Source organism: Grammomys surdaster, unplaced genomic scaffold, assembly GCF_004785775.1.
Source record: "Grammomys surdaster isolate TR1022 unplaced genomic scaffold, NIH_TR_1.0 125793, whole genome shotgun sequence".
NCBI lineage: Eukaryota > Metazoa > Chordata > Mammalia > Rodentia > Muridae > Grammomys > Grammomys surdaster.
In genome coordinates, this window is record NW_021620624.1 from 1,625,604 (window position 1) to 1,645,475 (window position 19,872).

At 46.6% G+C, this 19,872-nt stretch overlaps 1 protein-coding gene across 1 annotated transcript; it reads right to left on the reverse strand.

Annotated features, from left to right (window-relative positions):
* Positions 1–15,911: 15,911 nt before the first annotated feature.
* On the reverse strand, positions 15,912–19,506 carry Sowahb (sosondowah ankyrin repeat domain family member B). Its single transcript, XM_028789174.1, has one exon. The coding sequence runs from the start codon at positions 19,504–19,506 to the stop codon at positions 17,206–17,208; it is 2,301 nt and encodes a 766-aa protein (XP_028645007.1). The 3' UTR covers positions 15,912–17,205.
* Positions 19,507–19,872: the final 366 nt, after the last annotated feature.

The window sequence follows — 19,872 nt, forward strand, 5'->3', positions numbered from 1 at the left end:
AGGTGGAAGCAGAGGCAGTCTGATCTACATAGTGAGTTCTGGGACACCTAGGGCTATGTAGAGGGACGTTGTCTTAAAAAAGCAAGCAAAACAAACAAACAAAAACAACAGAAGAATGCTTACAGGAGTCCCTACTTCCTAAGGAACTTGTGACAATTTGGAGATACCAGCCTTTTTTGTTACTACAGTGTGACAATTACTTAGGAGGTCACATGCATTGGTTACACCGTTTTGAGGATATATGGACTATAACTTGAATTGTGTTTGTGGGCCTTGGGTTCCCAAGGGTTAATGAACTTTGCACTCAGCTTTTCCCTGGGTCTGACTGGGGCGCCAGCCTGCATGCCTTTGCATTATGGGCAGGAGACTAGGTCTCAGATCTTTGGAGACCTTTGAACCTAAAATTGCAGCAAAGGGAGGGTGATTTACTCAAAGGCTTTATTCATGTTGCCACAGAAACAGGATCCTTCCTGCAGCTCCTCTGTATGGAGTTTCTGTTTCTTAGCAGATTTGGTCTGTGGGTACTCTCAAGAGCATCTCACACTCTCAAGCCAGGGCCTGCCACTCTCTGTGAATCCCCTCTTGTCGTGGATGCAGAGCTGTTCTCTGAAGCTTCTGTGAACATGAGGAAATGTTCTACACCTTAAAAGGGAAAGCTTTTTTGGATCTGTGCCCACCAGAGTTGTTCTATGCCAGAAAGCAACAGAAATGAATTCCAGCTGTCCAAGAGCCCAGAAAAATCTGCCACCTTGGAGCTGATCGTGAAGGACTCATGCCACAATTGGGAGGGAGGGTAGTTCAATGGCAGAGTGCATGCTTAGGAAGCACATGGCCCTGGGTTTGATCTCTCGAACTGTGAATGAATGATAAAGTAACTTACTCCAAGGAACACTCAGCAGCAGAAATCAACTCAACAGTGGAAAAGTTTTCATATGAGTAGACTTTGAGGTCAACACTGAAAGCAACGAATAAAGCCAACCTCCCAGTCACACTGGTTCCCAAAGTAACTATGCATGGATTATCTGCTCTGTGTGCTGCTGTTCTTGATAGGTTGAAGGGCACACATACTAGTGATCTTTGGAGAGGGTGGAGTAGGATTCTGCAGAAATGTCCTGGTCCTTCTGAAAAAGAGCTTTAGTCTCGTCTGCAGTCCACAGTATTAACACTGGTTAATCACTGTCAACTTGACACAAATTGGAGCTCCCTGGGAAGAGTGACCCTTAATCTAGGAATTGGTCCCATCAGATTGGCCTGTGGTACATTTTCTGGATTAATAGTTGATGTTCAAGATCCTGGCCCAATGGAAGTATGCATCCCTGGAAAGGTAGTCCCGGGTTGTATAAGAAAACAAACTGAGCAAGCCATGCAAGCCAACAAGAAGCGTTCCTCCAAGACCTCTGCTTCAGTTCTGTCTGGAGTTCCACCTCTGACTTCCCTCCAATATGGACTCTAACCTGTAAGCCACCTAAGCTCTTCCCCAAGTTGTTTTTGGTCAGTGTCTTATCATAGCAACAGAAAATCAAAGGAAGATCAGGAATGTAAACAGGATGTTTCTTGAAATCAAACAGGTCCCTTGTTTGTGTTTATTAAGTGAGAATTAATAATGCTTTAATTATATATTAAGTGCATTTCCCCATGGTATAAGAATGACACACATAATGAAAACATGTTACCACAACTCTTCTGATCCCACTCCCTGGCGCTCAGACACCAGAGAACAGAATGCAAACACTAACCAAGGAATCAGCTCCGGGTCTGTAAATTATCATCTGTGTAATCATAGTCAAGTGACCTTCCTGCTCTTTGCTCAGATTCTGGATTTATTTGTGTTCCTCAGGAAAGGGAGAAAGGGAGCCGTTCTAGCGCTTTCTAGCTTGATCTCGGTGAGAGGAGGGGTACTCGGGAATCTGCTTCTGATGTGTAGACAGTGTGTACTGTGTGTGCTGTGTGTGTTGATTGACGCTGGTTACTGGAGTGTAGACCCCGTGTGCTGTGTGTGTGGAGTGGGGCTGGCTTCTGGTGTAGACCTTGTGTATTTTCACAAACCACAAGATGGAGCGATGCCCTAGGATAGGCCAAAGAACCAGGACAGACTTGGGAGAGCTGGAGGAGCCCAGCCTACACACAGATGTGCAGAGCCACAACAGCTGCACAGCATAATGGCTCCGCATGTATGTGGCGTGCTATGTACTGTTCTCAGAGGAATGCTTACAATCTGCAGTTTTTCCCCAAATGGAGCGACAGACACTCAGGGACATTAATTTGCTCATATGAAGCAAGTGGACAGGATGACATGGGAGTTAAGTGCACGAGAAACATTGCTAAAGTGTCACAGCCAAGTATCAAAACACTTTTACTCACCGTCTTCCTGTCCAGTCTCCCCAGCTCTGTAGCCTGGAGAGCAATCCATCAGGCAAGCAGCCTATGAAAGGGGCAAAGTAAGATTGGGACCCCAAAAAGGACACCTCTCAGGTTGCTTTGAGTCAAGTAAAGACAAGAGTTTAGAATCCAGTTCTCCAGGGAACTTCATAATTCAGCAGCCTCTCCCCAGAAATGTTGTCAAAAACAGTCCATAGCACAACTGGCTGAGGGAGTAACTACAACCGGAAGCTGACCAGAAAACTGAAAAGGCAAAGCTAGGGAAGGGAATGCTGGAGGAGGAGACTTTACGACACTCTAACATGTTTCTGGAAGTCTGTGGGTTGCAAGTGATAGGCCTTTGTACGTGCCCAGACAAGTCTTAAATAAGTAGAAAGGCATCCTGTACTCTTGGCTGCAAGGCTTAGTATTAAGACAATGTTTCCCAAGCTGTTGACAGGACCAGGGCAACCCCTACCCAAATCCCTTTTTCTTAAGTCCAACCTATGATCTAGATAAAGGTATAGGAGACCCTGAATATCCAAAGCATTTTTGAAAACCAAAAGTAACACTTGATGTACACTTCTCAGTTTTAAATATAGTCACCTATAGTAATCAGTTCAGTGGATCCCAACCTAAGAACTGACAGGTCAATGGAATCTGACTAAGTCCAGAAATGAACTGCTACATCTGTGTTTACTGATTTCAACAGGGTGCTGACACAACTCAGTGGGTAAAAGAATGACCTCTTCCAGTGTGTTGCTCAGGCCTGGTGGTTCATGCCTGTAACCCAAGATCATAGGCCATAGGGGAGGATTAGGAGTTCAAGGTCATCCTTGGGTATCTAGGAGTTCGAAGCTACCGTGGGCTACATGAGAACCTATCTTAAAAAATACCTCCCTCCTCCCTGCCCCAATTGGGCTGAATAGATCTTACAGGGGACCTGGGTTGGGTCCCTACTTCCCACGTGGGAGCTCTCAACTGTCCCCTCCCCTATTCATCCACATCTCTTGGGCTTTCTTGCAACTCAGAGCTTCTGACAGTTTCTCACTAGATTCAACTTCAGCTCTAACTTTAAAAAAATAGGAAGTTGGATACAGTGACATCTGCCCGTGGTCCAGACTATGGGGGAGGTGGGGGCAGGAGGATCAGAAACTCAGGGTCATCCTGGGCTACATAGCAAGTTTGGTGCATCCTGGGCTACATGAGACCATACCTCAACACCTGGATTTTTGGTAGGGAGTTCATTCTCTCAGACATTTTATCCCCATGCCATAACAGGTTTTATACCTAGCAGGCTTGCTGGATCATATGGCAACCATATTTTTTATGAGGAAGTTCCCAACAGTTTTCTCTCATGGATGATCTTATTGGCCCCTGAGAGTTCAAATGGACCATCTCTAACCCTGAAGTGCTCGCTCTTTTGGCCCCTGTTTAGACATTAAGGAATCTTTCCTGACCTCTCGTTCTAGACCGGTTGTACCTAGGCTGTGGGGCAGAAGGGTACCGTATCACACCCACCATGACACTTTCTAGGTGCCGGGCTTACCCCCATGCTCAGAGGGCTCTGTGGAGAGGGAAGTGTGTGCCTTGTTCTATAGCTCAACGAGGAGCCAGGAGCGTCTGAAAGGCACTGGTGAGAAACTGACACTGAATGGCTCCCAGCAGGCATTACATTTGAACAGTAAACATCCCAGTGCTTCAGACAAAGTCTTTGTAAATTGATTTATGGAGTCACTGAAGAACATGTAGTATATATTACACAAATATCTATGTATGCAACACAATTATTCATGCTGATCATTTTAGTGAAAAATATATACTTAACATAAATAAGCATATATATATATATATATATATATATATATATATATATATATATATATATATGCTGATTGAGACAGGGTCTCATTGTTTACCCCTGGAACTCTAGATAGACTAGATTGGCCTCAGTCTCATAGAGATTCAGCCAACTCTCTACTGGGATACTGGGAATAAAGTCATGCTCACAATCTCTCTCTCTCGAGTGCGTGTGTGTGTGTGTGTGTGTGAGTGTGTGTGTGATACCATTTTTATTATTAGAAATAGACTGAATGCTAATGTGTAATTTTGAGTTTAGTGTCATTTTTCTATTGACTCAATGTTTGTGTAAAAATTATAAAAGGTGTGTTAACCTTTACTTATATGACACACACACAAGGGAGGAATAATTTAGTTGATTCATAGTTTCAGAGGATTCTGTGGTGGGAAAAGAAACTAGAGTCCAAGTATAACCCTCAAAGACATGTCTCCCTCCCCATGACCTACCAGCTTCAGTCAGCCCTCCTCTAAAGTTTTCAGACATCTCAAAACAATCCCACCGACTGGGAACCAAGTGTTCAACATCTAAGCCCCTAGGGGATGTTTCAGACTTAGTTCACCACACAGGCAGGTGCCATGTTTAACCGTATCCATCCTTTCGGCTGCTCTGTCTCTTTCCAACTCCCCGTAGCCCCCTTTCCTTCCCTGGAAGTCTGCCTTCTTCTCAAGCCATGCCCCCCACTCCCTCCATATATGAGCAAAACATGTTCCACTTTCTTTCTGCGTCTGGTTAATTTCACTTAACATGACACAACACGACACAACATAACATAACAACATAACAAACATAACTCCTGTTCCACCTACCTTCTGCAAATGACATTCCATTCTTCATTAGCTAAACAAAGCTCCATTGTTGACACAGGCAGCTGAGCTGATTCCATATCTTGGCTATCAAACAGTGACACTGTCTGAGACACACACTCACACACACAATTTTCTTTTGGTGTTCATCGATGAATCTGGGGACCACCCACTTTGTCAAAATGGAAACTACATTCAGACATACAATAGCTGAAGCTCATCTTGAGATCCTCCTGCTTCAGTTTATACTCTGGGATTGTGGGCACACATCACCATGTCTGGCTCATTTCCTCAATTGTAAGTGTAATTGTATTACCTTTTTAATTTCAAAAAGCATACGAATTACTGAAGCTGATAACATGAGATAGTTTTTAATGGCTGAAGTGCAGATCTCTGATTTCCTTGTCATCCAAGGTCAAATCATGTTGAATTCACTGTAGTGAATGATGCTTATGGAGGATACTTCTGTAAATTTCACCATCCTACATCCCCACGAGCCAAGTTGGGAGTTTTATAAAGTACTTCACAATAGTTTAATTGTCCTTAAGAAAAAAATAGAAAAATAAAAATAGAGACAGAAAGTGCCTATGCTTGATATTTAAATTTTCAAAAGTTTTATTATATAGATGTGTGTGTGTGTGTGTGTGTACATGTGCACTTTGCCTGCACATATATCTGTATCACATGCCTGCCTGGTGCCCTTAGAGGTCAAAAGAAAATGTGATTTCTTGGAACTGGAGTTATAGATGGTTATGAGCCACCATGTGGGAGCTGGGAAGTGAACCCTGGCCTCCAGAAGAGCTGCCAGTGATCTTAACTACTGAGCCAATTCTCCAGCCTTTGTGCTTTATATTTGTCTTGTGACCTTAGGATACTGTGCAAGGGTAGAGGACTATCACCTGTTCCTTTGAAAGTGGCTCTTTTGGTAGTTCTTCCTGTCAAAAACACAAGCTAGCCGGGCGGTGGTGGCGCACACCTTTAATCCCAGCACTTGGGAGGCAGAAGCAGGTGGATTTCTGAGTTCGAGGCCAGCCTGGTCTACAGAGTGAGTTCCAGGACAGCCAGGGCTACACAGAGAAACTCTGTCTCGAAAAACCAAAAAAAAAAAAAACCACACACAAGCTAAAAAACAAAACAACTGCTTCCTAATACCAAGAGCCTTATGATTCTGTCCCTGTTTAGATCTAGGCTTTCAATAAGCAGTAGTAAAGTCTCTTGGGCACTTCAGTGTAATTTTACCAATTAAAAACTTATAGATTTTCAACAGAGCCTCCCTGTCTGGCAAGGGGTCATATTGCCCATGAATGTATAGGGGTGAGAAAGTAGGATACCCACATGTTCCATGTGATCACAGACCCAGCACATGCCAAACACATCAGTAGTTGCTTGTGGAGTCTAGGCTGGAAGGACAGGAAATCCAGACTGGAAGACTGCATCTACTCCTAAAGGGAACTGTCATTCCGTTGTACCCAGTGTGGAGCTCGACATGTGTAGCAGTTATCTCAGAGCCAGGATTCCTTAGCAATTCCCAAACTCCAAAAGGAAGCTTAGTCAGAAGAAAACTTTTCAAGAAGTTTGTCCTTAGCCATGCTGCTTCTGTTACATGTCGTAGTAACTCCTTCCTTCTCTCTCTTCCGATCCTCATTCCTGTTCCTCCCTCTCCATTCCTCACAACTTCTTTTCCTTTACACCGAAGTGCCCACGGATGCCTCTGTGCCATCCACCTTTCCTTGCCCCAGAGGGCACCTCCCTCTAGTTAGTGGAAGAAGGTTGTGGTTAGGGCAAAATGTCATAATCGTCAGCCTATGGGGAAAGCAGGGCCCTCAGGATAACAAAATTGGGGAGGACAGGAGCAGCACACAACCTGAGAAGGTCACACTGACTGCTGGGATGGACATCATGGATGCTACTTGCCCCTTTTGCAAAAAAGGCTAGCAAACGGTTAGCTCAAGCCCTCCGTTGATCAGCTGTCCCCTTCCTAGTAACCAGAACCCTATGCTTTGCCTAGGAACAGGCAATTTGGGTGCCCATTGGCTGAGATGGAACGTATTTAATAGTGTCACCTCAGTCTAGCAAAGGATCTAATCTTGGCAGACATTTAGATTAGGTGTCATCCAAGAAATGGATAACCTGTTACTTAAAACAAAAACCAAACCAAAAACAATGCCCTTCTTATGTTGAAGAAACTTCAAAGTCTTAAGTGCTTTACAAAGCATTCCTGTTTAGCCTTTATTTCCACTTCTCAAATATTAGCATTTTATCATCTTTCCTCTGTGTTTCCTATCTCTTTCATTTACTAATAGAATATAGACACGCATATGCCAAGAATGGAACCCAGGGCCTTTGAACATGATAGACCCAGTAGGTAAGCTTTCTACCACTGAGCTACACCCAAGACTTTATTAATAGACATTTTAAGGATGCTTGAGGTTAACTGAAAAGTCGAGCCACAGTATTATTATATAGTGTTCAGATACTCCCCTACCCACCCACACAGGGGCCCATGTCATATCATACACTAATATATTTGCTATAATCAATCAACCGATATGAACATACTTTTATTAACTAAAGTCCTTAGTTTACTCAGACCTCCTTGTTTTTTTCCTAATGTCCTCTTCTCTTTCAGGATCCCACCCCAGGTATATTATATGTTGTCACCATTTATTTTTAGAGTCTTCTTACCGTGACAGCTTCTCCAACTTTGCTCACTTTTTACATTTTTGTTGTTGTCTTTTTCAAGACTGGGTTTCTCTGTGTAGCCTTGGCTATTCTCAAACTCACTTTGTTGACCAGACTAGCCTTTAATTCGGAGATCTGCCTACCTCTGCTTCTCAAGTGCTGGGATTAAAGGCATGGGCCACCATCAGCCAGTTGCCTTGACTCACTTTTGATAACTCTGACCATTCTGCGGAGTGTTGGATAGACATGGGATAGATCTCTCTACTGAAATGTGTCAGATATTTCCATCATGCATAGACTTGGGTTATGTGTACCAGGCAGGAAGACTGCAGAGGTCACGTACCATTCTCTTTATATCATCCAGGGTACACATCACCAAAGTGACTCATCACCGCTGGTAGGAAGTGTTGTCTGAGTCTCCCTACTGAAGCCTACTCTTTCCCTGCTTTCTACAAGGAAGTCACTATGGTCAGCTCACACGGAAGGAGGGAGCCTTCCCTTCCCTGTAAGGGTGAGCAGCTTAAAATTCTACTCAAGCTGTGTCTCATGGCTCCCGTTTTACAGCTACTTTATGCTCTGACTCATAATTCTTTTGATTGGTTTTCTTTGCTCTGCCCATTGATTTAACATAATTGTTAACCCATGGAATTTAGTCTGAAACCTAAGATTTAAAAACTACATCTTAGCTTCCCCTTCTAAATACTACCTAAAGAGCTATCTATGGCTATATAGATTTCTTTTACTTAAATTTAAATTTTTAAACTAGCTTGAAGATTCAAGATTCAAAATGGGAAGAGGTGTTCAGAAGTCTTCTGGCTGATGAAATACCTTTGTAAAGGAAATGCACTTGCTGTTGCCAAACTTGGTGACCCCAGAACCTATGTGGTAAAAGGGAAAAACTGACTCCCACCAATGGCCATCTGACTTCCACATGTGTACCATGCATACACACACACACACACACACACACACACACACACACAAAACAAACACACAGACACATGTAATGTGTGTGATGGTTTTGAAATGTGTTCACAAGTCTATGACAGTCCTTATTTTAAGAGCTAGTATGTCCTCCCCTCACCTGTGGTTATGTAGATGAATGAGTCCTTTTCCAAACAGAACCTGACAGAAGACCATATGTGTGGCTTTCAAGACTGCGTTGGAATACCCCATGGCTTTCTTTATGTCTGTCATGAATCACTTGTTCTGAAGGAAGCTAGCAGCCAATACAGGCACTCATGAGGATCACCAGGCTGCTCTGTGAGGAGAGAACAAGATCCCCTGACAACAGCCAGCAGGTCCTGAGGTCTTTGCCAAAAGTCATGTGGATGAGCCCTTTTCCCACCATCCCCTAGACATGGTCAAGCCTTCAGTCCTAGTTGGTGTCTTGACTAGGCTCTCAGGACCCTTAAACTACCCAGCCAGGGTGTCCCCGAGGCACTGAAATATGAACTAGTACATGCTCCTTTTTTTTTTTTCGGCTGCCAAGTCTTGGGGTAACTTGTTAATATGGCAACATGTAAGTAATAAATTACAATATTACATTTATGGGACCTAGCAATGAAACCTTTAAAAAGATCAACAAGATAGTTTTGCTAGAAAGGGAAGAGTATGCAACCCAGTGTAAAAGCTGCTTTCCTATTCATTAAAGCACATAAATACATTAAAATTGTAAAGTCCACTGTTAGCAGGCTTCTGGGAGATAAGCTCCTGAGTGGTACATGGCTTAACATAATCCAATGCCTCCGAAGCTGACAGATGCAATGGATGCTCTAAAGCTATACCTGGGGCGAGAGTCAGAAATAAAAGAGCCTCACACTGATCTTCACAAGGCTATTCTCCCATCAGCATTCTTTGTACTAACAAGGAAAGATCCAGAAACCCAAAAGTAATGAAACTGTTAAGCACATATGAATATAGTATATGTCTTCTCACTGTTAATTATTGAAACAACCTGGGTTTAATCCCCAGCTCTGCTATAAATAAGGAACAACTAAAACACAAACAGAAAAACACGTGTATTCATTTACCTGTGCTTATGTGTGTCAGCATGTCCATTCCAGGGCATGTGTGGAGGTCAGAGAATAACTTTCTGGAGTTAGTTCTCGCCTCCTATCATGTGGGTTCCAGGGATTGCACTTGGGTCACTAGGCTTGGTGGCAAGTGACTTTACTAAACTGAGCCATCTCATCCAACCCAGACAATTCGTTAAGAGCTGGGAGTGGTGGCTCACACTTATAATCCCAGCACCTAGAGTCAAGAGACAGGAGAATCACCAAAAGTTTAAGCCGGTCTAGTTTCCAGATCAAGACCCTGCCTCAGAAACAGAACAGAACAAAATAAAAACAGAAATATACGATCATATGTACAGATAGGTAGGTAGGTCGATAGATAGAAAAGATGGATGATCAATAAATAGACAAATAGAGATGATAGAAAAGATGATAGATATAAATGGGTGGTAGATACAAGATAGATGGATGGATGGATGGATAGACAGACAGACAGACAGATCTCTTTTCTCACCCTTATGTTACATGAAAAAGTGGCCATAAAATATTCTCCTTAACTATTAGGGGAAAAAAATGAATCCCCACCCAGTAATACTGGCAGACCTGGCCTATTTTAAAAATTCATCAAGCAAAGTCCTTCCCTCCTATCCCTCTGTCTCCTTCCCTCCACTGCCCCAAAAGCAAACAAAAAGACTCAGGTGTCAGATAACTGTTCTTGGCCAGAGTTCCCTTTCTTGCTTCCTGCTGGTTGTAGCAGGCAACCAGTTTCCTGAAGGAGGAGCCTTCTAGCTGATAAGTCCCAGACCCAGAACACTGGCAAAGAAGCTGGTTAAAAACCAAAGGAAGCTATTCAGGAATTCAAAGAATGATTAGTGGTGGAGCAAGTCTGTTATATGTGAGTGAGGCCTGGGATTGTCTGCCAGAAACACACACGTTCGCGCACACACACACCCCAACTTAAAGCTTAGCACTTTAGACCATAGCTCTTGGAGCATAGAGAAGGAATGTAGTACTGAAGCCCAGGGTGCTCAACAAACCCCTCAGCTGCCCACTATCCATCACCTGAAGACATGGACACATAAACATTCTCCGTCTGGCTCCGTATGCAACATCCAGTTCAAATTGAAGATAACAGTGATGAATTGACCAAATGAAACTGGCGTTTAGCAGGTAGAGTGGGTCTCACCTTTGTTATTGATGCTGGACTTGAACACATCAAAATGTTATCAGTGATTGGCTCATGCTGGTGAAATTCGAAGATGTGTGTGCTTTTTGTTATTGTGGGTTTTTCTGTGTAATAAAAAATTATTATTTTGACCATTTTAAATTTTTTTTAAAATATAAAAGTAGCCATAAAGCCAAGCCTGATGGCTCATACCTATAGTCTAAACTGAGACAGAGGCCAGAGAATCATTGGCCCTTACACATTCAAGAGTAATATGGTGAGATCCTTTGTGGTCAGCAACAACAACAGGGAGAGAGATGTAGCTCAGTGGTAAGATACTTGCCCAGTGTGCGCAAGCTCCTAGGCTCGATGCCCAGCACAAAACAAACAAACAAATAACAAAACTCAACCTACAATATATAAAACAGGACCTCTCATTAACCATGAGATTTCAAAGATTTTTTTTCTCAGAAAGTGAGTAAAGACATGTGTTTCAAGATCCGTTTTGAAATAAGCAAATTACTGTCTGTTTTGTTTAAATACTTGGTATATGATGTATGTGCGTGGGTGGGTGCAGATCCGTGTGTAGGCGCATCTGGCGTGCCTGTGGAGGCCAAAGGACACCTTTGATTTTGTTTTTCATAAATCATTATCCACCCTGTGTTTTGAGACAGGCTCTCTCACAGTTGCCTGTTCTAGTAGCCGAGCTGGCCAGTGCGCCCCAGGGAGCCACCTTCTCTGCCCCCAGCTCTCGACTTAGGAGCATGTGGAATCACATTCATCTTTATCATGTAGGTTCTGGGGATTAAACCCAGGACCTCACACTTGCACAGTAGGTACTTTACTAAGTTATCTCCCCAGTCTTCCAAATAGATTTAATGTAGATTTTTTTAATGTTTAAAAAATGTCATTGTGTAGAGGATACATGAGAAATCCCTGTCAACTAAAATAATTAATTAATCAAAGTAATCCAAGTTCATTGAGATGAGGCAGATGGTCCCAAGTTTGAGAACAGCCTGGGCTAAATAGTGAATAAGAGGCCAGCTTGGGCCACCCAGCAAGACTCTGCTTTGAACATAAGAGTCAAGCAATGATCACACAGCTAGAGACCCACTTACCAAGCAGAGCAGGTGACAGAACATTGCTCTAGTGCCTTTCATTGCTCAAATTCCTTCCCTGGGGGAAACTTAAACAATGGCTATCCCTGCTCCTGTGGTCCCCCACAACAAACCCAGACACATGGGGCTTACTCACAGAGCTCTGGGGGACGGGTTACAGAAAGCAGCCACAGTGGAAAGTCTTCACCCCACGTGGGTGATCGAAGACTACATAGATGCGTCCCATTCCTAGTCCTTCCCGACTTGCAGACTTCCCCAAGGCCTTGTGCAGTTAGGGCAGACCTGCATAGGGCTGGTTAGGAGGAGAGGCTGGGTACTAAGAGTGGAGGTCTTATGACCCCTTTCAGTCCCCTTTCAGTCAGGAAAGGTCAACAGTCAATAAACCTAGGCATGCCAGTCATTTGCAAGTGGGCACAGCTGAACTCAGGAAGATAGTGGAGCTTTGTCTGAGAGAATAATCCTATGTCATATGCCCCCCCCCATCCCCTTCCAGCCTCCTTTATACAATTTCCACTTTCGGGAATTCCCAAATTGTTTATGACTTCAAAGCCATTTCCGTTATGCTGTAGCTTTAAGTTTTGGAGAGATTAGATTTTATTTTCTCAACCCAGAAACATAAACAAAGACATTTGAAGTTTAGAGTCTGAGAAATGTCACACAAAGACACCCCCCCTCCCCTCACAAACTGACTTTGAGTCAACAGCACACACAGTAGTTAACAGAGAAGGCAGGGCACCAGGCACGGATCCAGGATGCGGAGAGTCACGTGAAGCTGCTCCACCCGCCTCTGATCTTCCAGGTGGTCTTGAAGAAGCTTACAGGAGGAACAAGCACCTGGACCCAGGAGCCCTGGAGGTGTAAGGTGACACACGGGGAAGCCATAGCATCTCAGGCAGGTGGCACCCAAAGCAACTAAGGCTACAGATGTCTTTGTCCTGTGCCTAGGTAATCACTCCTTTTTCCTTTCAAAGGATTTCCGGCTGTCCCAGGGGAGGAACGTCTGTGGTTATGGAGCCAGATGCCTCGCGCCTTACTTTCTGCAAATCCATGAGACTTTCGTAAGTAAACACAATAAATCTTCAGGGATAAGAACAGAGACCCAGTCACCTCGCCCTCTCATTAGCCACGCTATAGGATATGCATGCGAAGGGTACGGTGATGCTGACAACTGAAACTTCGGATCTATGAAAACCTTCAATGAGTGGCAAGTTGTCTTCAGTTTCGAGCTTTCCCTCTTCGAATTCCTAATTCTGCAATTAGCAGATAAGAATATAAAGACCAGAAGAGAAAATGCTGCTGAGAGATCATGCTGGTTGAATACATTGATCTTGGAAGAACTGTGTACCCGCCCCTGGTAGAAAAACCATCCCAGGACCTGGCTTTCCAAGGCTTGTGGCAGGTCTTAGCAGTCATTCTTGAGGAACCAGGCTGTTATTGTGATAAAGACACAGAGAGATGGCCCATCATATATGGCTGTAAGATGCTGCTTAGCACAGAGACCCTTTAAGGTCAGAGTTTAAAAGATTATTGTGTAAATAGGTTACTTCAGGAGAAAGCAGCCAGCCTCTGGGTTTCCCTCTACTTGCTGAAATGCATTCATTATTGCAGTAATTTTAGACCTTTCTCAGTTTTTTTTTTTTTTTGAGGGGGGAGTTGTGATAGTCTGAGACAGAGTTTCTCTGTGTAGGCCTAGCTGTCCTGAAACTTACTCCGTAGACCAAGCTAGTCTTGAACACAGAGATCCGCCTGCCTCTGCCTCCTGAGTGCTGGGATTAAAGGCCTGTGCCACCACTGCCCAACTTCTCGCTTACATTTTTATTTACTTTCTTGTGTGTGTGGGTAGTGGGGCTGGTGGGCGTGTCTGCCTCGGTGTGTATGTGAAAGGAGTGAGGAGAAGAGATCTGGTGCTTAACCAGGTCATCAGGCTTGGAGGCTCATGCTCTACCTACTGAGCCAGGTTCCCGGTCCCACTTCTCCAGTCTGGATGCGTGTGTCTGTCCACTGGTCTAGTGCTACAGTTATTTCCATTGGCTCTACTCTCACTGTTCCCATCTCCAGCAACCACACAGCCCTGGCAGACAGGCGGGCTGAAATGATAGCCTTGTGGAAAACTGGATGTTCAACAAATTCCCAGTAAATGTATCCAGACCTGGGGGCCTGGCTGCAGCGGCATTTACCTAGACTGAGGCAAGTGACTGCTTGAGCTCAGGAGTGTGGGACTAACCTGGACAACACGGCAAAGACCCCCACCCCCATCTTCTTTAAAACGGAAAGAAAAACAACAGCCAAAGTCAGTCTGGTATATTTAGATGAGTTCACAAATGCTTTCTAATCTTCAAAGTCTCAAAGAAAAATCAAAACTCACGGGATGGTTGGTCTGGACCGTGCTGCATGCTTGTAATACCAGCACTTGGGGGAGGGGCTAAGGGAAGAGGATCAGAGAACTTCAAGGCCAGGCTGGGCTACATGAGACATTGTCTCAAAAAAAGCCGAAAATAAAGTCAAAACATAAGTGAGCACTCGTGATAGGGGAGCAGTTGTGTGGCCCTGAGCATGCTGGGAATTCTAGTGAAACCGCCATGCCCTTCACTGGAGGCCTTCCCCTTGAATCTTCTTTACAGGTTGTAAGCAGTCTTACTGAGACGGTAGCAAATGCGGGTTTCCAAGCGGAAGCAATCTAGGACAAGACACTGAGTGGGTAGGGCCTTGACCTCCCCTCCCGCCATGGGTGTGGCTAACTCATGCAGGGTTCCCAGCAGAGAGAAGCCAGCAGAAGGCTGGAAGAGCTTCCTGGCCCAAGTCCTCTCCACCTGGACTTTGCAACCTGAGCAAGAGTCTGAGCTCTTTCACCCTGCCCTTCCCCCACCAGCACTGTGACCGTGTAAGACAGTTCGCCCAATCAGTAACAACAGACACGAACAAAGACCAGAGGGACATGAAGAACAAGTCCTGATGAGGGCCAGCCTGGGTCTGTGCTCTGACCACTGAGCCAACACGAGGCTGTGTGGAGCCACACTGAAGCAGACAAGAATGTGGAGGAACCAACAAAGCTGGTTTCTTGGGAAGGCTGGTATCATCACTCCTGGACGGAACCAGGCCCATCCTTTTCCCAGCCTAAAGGGATTCTCCCAATCTCAATCTCTCTCTCTCTCTCTCTCTCTCTCTCTCTCTCTCTCTCTCTCTCTCTCTCTCTCTGCCCCTCCCCCCCAACCCTTAGTTTTTACTTCTGGCATGTTGAAGTGTTGTATGACGTTGGTTGGTCCTCACTCCTGACACATACCCTTTTCTCTCTCTTGCCTGTTAGTATTAGCTTCTCTCTGTTGCAATGAGGCTTTGAAAGACAGCCTGGGAACAAGTCAAGGTAGAAAACAGCCAAGAGCAAACAGTTTAGAGTTTTAGCTCCTGGTGGAGAGACACCCTGTCAGCCTGTCCCACTCACCTTTATAAATCCCACAGAGCTGTGTAAAGTATGTGTTGAATAATCAGATCCAGTCGTGACAATATGTTAAATCCACTGGCTCTTAAAAGAAGCTGTTTCTAGATTGTTTACATAAATGTTTGTTTTGTAAACTTAAATTTACACACACATACACAGAGTCATTTTTCTCATGTTTTCTGATTTGATTTCCCAGTTTCACCCTTTAGGTATGGGCTGAAAAGGCCATGTAGTTGTAAAAGCTCATAAAAACAATTATTCTGTCTTTTTGATTTTTTTTTTAAATAGGAGTGTGGGCACTTGAATAACAGACATGAGGTCCTCAGAGAAATGGAGAAAGATAGACAGAGAAAGAGATTGATTTCAGCAGAGTTGTAAAGTTAGACTACGACGATTTGATTTACAACAAAAGGATTTGACAGTCTCAGAGCTCATTGTGTAAGGACATCAGGAATGATAAGCTTGACGCAATATGATAACACAACAATCTGCTGGTCTTTTAATGCAGGAAAATAACCAGAAAATAACACAAAAATACTCTTAAGAAATACAGCATCACACATGAAAACATTTCCATAAAATGTAATCTCTGCGCGGACACTGAACTTCTCAGTCCTCTTTGGATTGACATTCATGATTTATACATTCTCCTGGGGGTACAGAGTCACCTTCAGCCAGGGACCTGCAACGATCAGCCTCTTCCTGAGAACTGAACGAGACACTTCCTGTTAGACATTCAGTACTTCAAGGCTAATATTTAATCTTAATTGGCAAAAAGTTTAGTGCAAATAAAGTTATACTTAGCAGCTTAACAAAGTTCTGATGCTTTTAACCCTTAACGCTTCCCCAGAGTGAATCCAGCTCTTTCCCCGAGTACCAGCTTTGACCTTCTGACGTGCTGAAAGCTGTCAGAGATGACCCTGTTTGCCACACATGGAGTTTTCCCCTGCAGGACGAAGAATTTCAGTCATTACACAAATGAATCAAAATTCTTTTACACCTGGGAAGCTCACTTTGATTTAGTACAAAAACGAACAGCAAAAACAAACAGAAAACAAAACAGAGTCTGAAGGTTGTCCTTTCTCTAGGGAGCGGAGTCACGATCATTCCTGAATGTCACTCATCTGCTTCTCCGGCCAATGGCAGTGACAGCCAGAGAAGACAGTCAACAGTTTACACCAAGCCCTGCAGACGATGCTCACAGCAAGGCTCAGGACTGAGGAAACCTCTTCAATCAAATCCTACACTCTCCAGTAACAATTCTATTTCATTGGTTGGAATTGCCAAAAGACACATAAAGGAAACGAAGGGGCGCCATCTGACTTCCAACCTGGTGCTTTCCACTCAGCCAAGATTGATTCTAGAGATGAATAGATGCCAAAGAACTTCCAGCCAGAGAACAGTGTGAGCCATGGCAGTCCCGAGAATTGCCTCCCTTTGACACATCTGTTCCCTTTCTAGTAAGGCCTGGCTGGCACTGCCTCAGAAAATACTTCTTGTGCCCTGACCCCTGGCTGGCTTGGGAGCGAGAGGGATCCTTCACAGGCTTGAATGCCTGGATCAGCTTCAGTCTACAGTTCACATTCTAAACATATGAGCTTTCAAGAAATTGAGATGACCCTTGAGGAAACCATTTCCCTGGTCCTCAATCTTTACCAACTCCTAACAGTTTCTGTTTCCCTTGGGTTCTCTACACCTACTTAGTAGCTTGGGGTGTATGCGTGTGCGTGTGTGTATGCGTACCTCTCTTGCAGAGAAAAGTCCACCTCAGTCACTATACTCTTCTCTCTCCTTTGGGGTGTGGAATTTCTCATATTGGCTGGCCAATTTCCATTTGTTGTGCTGAGTTTTGAGCAAAGCAGCCAAGGAAGTCTTCCGGGTGACATTTCTAGACACTTCCCGGCTCTTGCCCTTCCTGGCTGGGGAAGGGCTTTGGACTAAGGAATAGACAGGAAAGATAGGTTTGCCCCGGGGTGCACCCAGGAGCTGCCACGTTTCCCCAGAGACATTACTTTTCAGATACTGCCACGGTTTCTTACCACTACAGTCCCGAATGTTCACCCGAGAAGCCAATCTTTGCACCAGCAATTTGATGACTCCCTGGTGCCCATGAATAGCTGCCAGGTGCAGTGGGGTATAGCCACAACTGGATCTCACGTTTACATCGAGTGCAATCCCTGCCTTCTGGGCTCCAGAGACCAAGTCCTGAAGGGCACTCAGGTCACCGTGCTTTGCTATCCAGTGCAAGGCCGTGTACCCCGTCAGGAAGTCTCTGTGCAAAGCCAGCTGGGGGTCCTCCCAGAATAAAGTTAGCACGTGAAACCAGGAGCCACTGGCAAGCCTCACAATCCACTCATGCTCCCTGACATCTAGAGGGACAAGGGGAGACCTGTGCTCAGAAGGTCTGTGGGGTACCAAGGCTGCAGATCCATCCTTGCTGGGGACCCATGAGGAGTGTGGCTGACTGGCCACAGCATTAGCATCTGCCAATTTCTGTACCAAAACAACATCCACCCTTGGGCTCGGCAGGGCTCCTGCCTTGGAAGGTTTCCTAGACCGAGGTGGGCGCCGGCTCCTTTTCAACAAGTCCTCATCAAGAGGCTCCTCATCTGAGGAAGAGGGAGATTTGGTTCTCCCTGTTCGAGAGCTCCTCCTGACAGACCTCCGGAACTTGGGGGCAGGGAAGGGCTCCTGGTGGTGGTCTCCAAGGCTTTTAGCCACCGTTGGGACCTTCCGAAAACTGGGCGCATTCCCTCTATTCCTGAGGCCCCGCCGGATCAGCCAGGGGCTGCCTTCGTTTGGTGACACAAACAGATCCTCCACTGGATCCCTGAGTTCACCCCAAGAGGAAGTCCTCAAGACAGGTTGCAGCCCCTCTTCCGGGGTCCCAGGAGATTCTTTGGGTCCACTGCTGCTCTCCTCGCTGCCATGGCTCTCTTGATCCACAAAGTCATCCAGATCCTGGAGGGACAGCTGACAACGAATGCTTCGAAAGACAGAAGGTGGAGGATTCCCCGGCCAGGATTCTGAGGACTCATCAGGAACCACAGGAAGGAGAGAATGAAAAGATAGAGCGGGCTCTGGCAGCGCCGAGTTGGTCTCCGAGACCCCAAAGGTGGCTTCTGAAGATAGCTGGAGGAAGTTGTCTGGCACTACTGACCAGGCGCGAGTGGGGCCCTGGATCCCGGGCTCAGGCACCTGCGGGCATCTGGCTACCCACTCTCGAGTGCGCTGCTGCTGCTGCAGCTGCTGGGTTGAATGGATTGGGGAGCCGACAGTAAACAGCTCCAGCAGCTCTCTGGAGGGAGCCTGGTAGGGCGGGAGAGCGGGCGGGGACGTCGGGCTGCCAGCAGCCTCGACGACCGCCGGAGGCCAGACAGGCGTTACAGACACAGGCGCGCGCTCCGCCGCCGCTCCTTCCCGCAGCCACCCCGGAGCTCCGAGGTCATCCCGGACAGGCGCAACGCGCTCCGGCTTCTCCCAGGCGGCTACAGGGTCTCCGACATCTTCTGGAAGCGGCTGTCCCGTGGGCTGTCCCCAGCCGTTCTGCTGGCACTCCCAGCAGCAGCGTCCCCGCGTCCCCACCGCCGCACACCTGCCTCTGGTTTGGGCAGCCTCTGGCCCCGGTGTCCTCTGGCTCGGGCTGTCTCCTGGGTTGGGGTCTGGCTCGGCCTCCTTCCGCGCGCTGCTGCCCACTAGCTCATCGTCACCTACGTCCACCCGGGTCCCCGCACCTGCCGGCGGCTTCTGTGGCTCCGGGTCACGGCAGCGGTGGCTCCGCGGCTGTCCGTCTGCGGGGGCGGGTCGCTGCAGGCCCTCCTCCCCCAGCAGGTCCCTGTACCTCCTCTTGAGCACCACGTACTTTGTGCCGTCGGGGTCCTGGCGCACTGCGGCCACCGAGTTCACGAAGCCCTTGAAGAGCTCGCGACGCTCCTGCAGCTGGCCGGGAGGCACGTGAGGGTCGCGCAGGAAGCCCTTGAAGTGGCTCAGCAGCTCTGCGTTACGCACGCGGCCCCCGGCCTGGCACAGAAAGTCCAGCAGTGCCTCCTGGCTCAGCTCTCCGGCCATCGCTGCCGGTTCCCTAGTCCCTAGGGCGGCTGCTTCTCGAGCTCCCAGCACGCTTCCCCTCCGACCGAAACCCAGGCCTGGCGAGTGTCACCTGCGCCCGGGGTGGCGCCACCCGCCTCCATCAGCCGCGGAGGCCGGCGCCGCCCGCATCCCCAGGGCGCTCCCGGAGGGCCGAGGGTCCCTAGGGGCGGGTGCCCAGGCAGAGTCCTGGCGCGCAACCCTGGTGGCAGAGGGCGGCTCCGGGGCCGCCCCTGAACGACGCTGGCCTGTCGCAGCGAGTCCCCGCAGCGAAAGTTCCCGGGATAGGTCGGAGTCGGTTTCACCTGCGCACCGGCTACGCCTCCTCCTAGACTCTGGGGGAAGGGC

Excerpts from the sequence above, each read along its gene's own strand:
- Sowahb (XM_028789174.1), bottom strand. The coding sequence starts at position 19,506 with ATGGCCGGAGAGCTGAGCCAGGAGGCACTGCTGGACTTTCTGTGCCAG.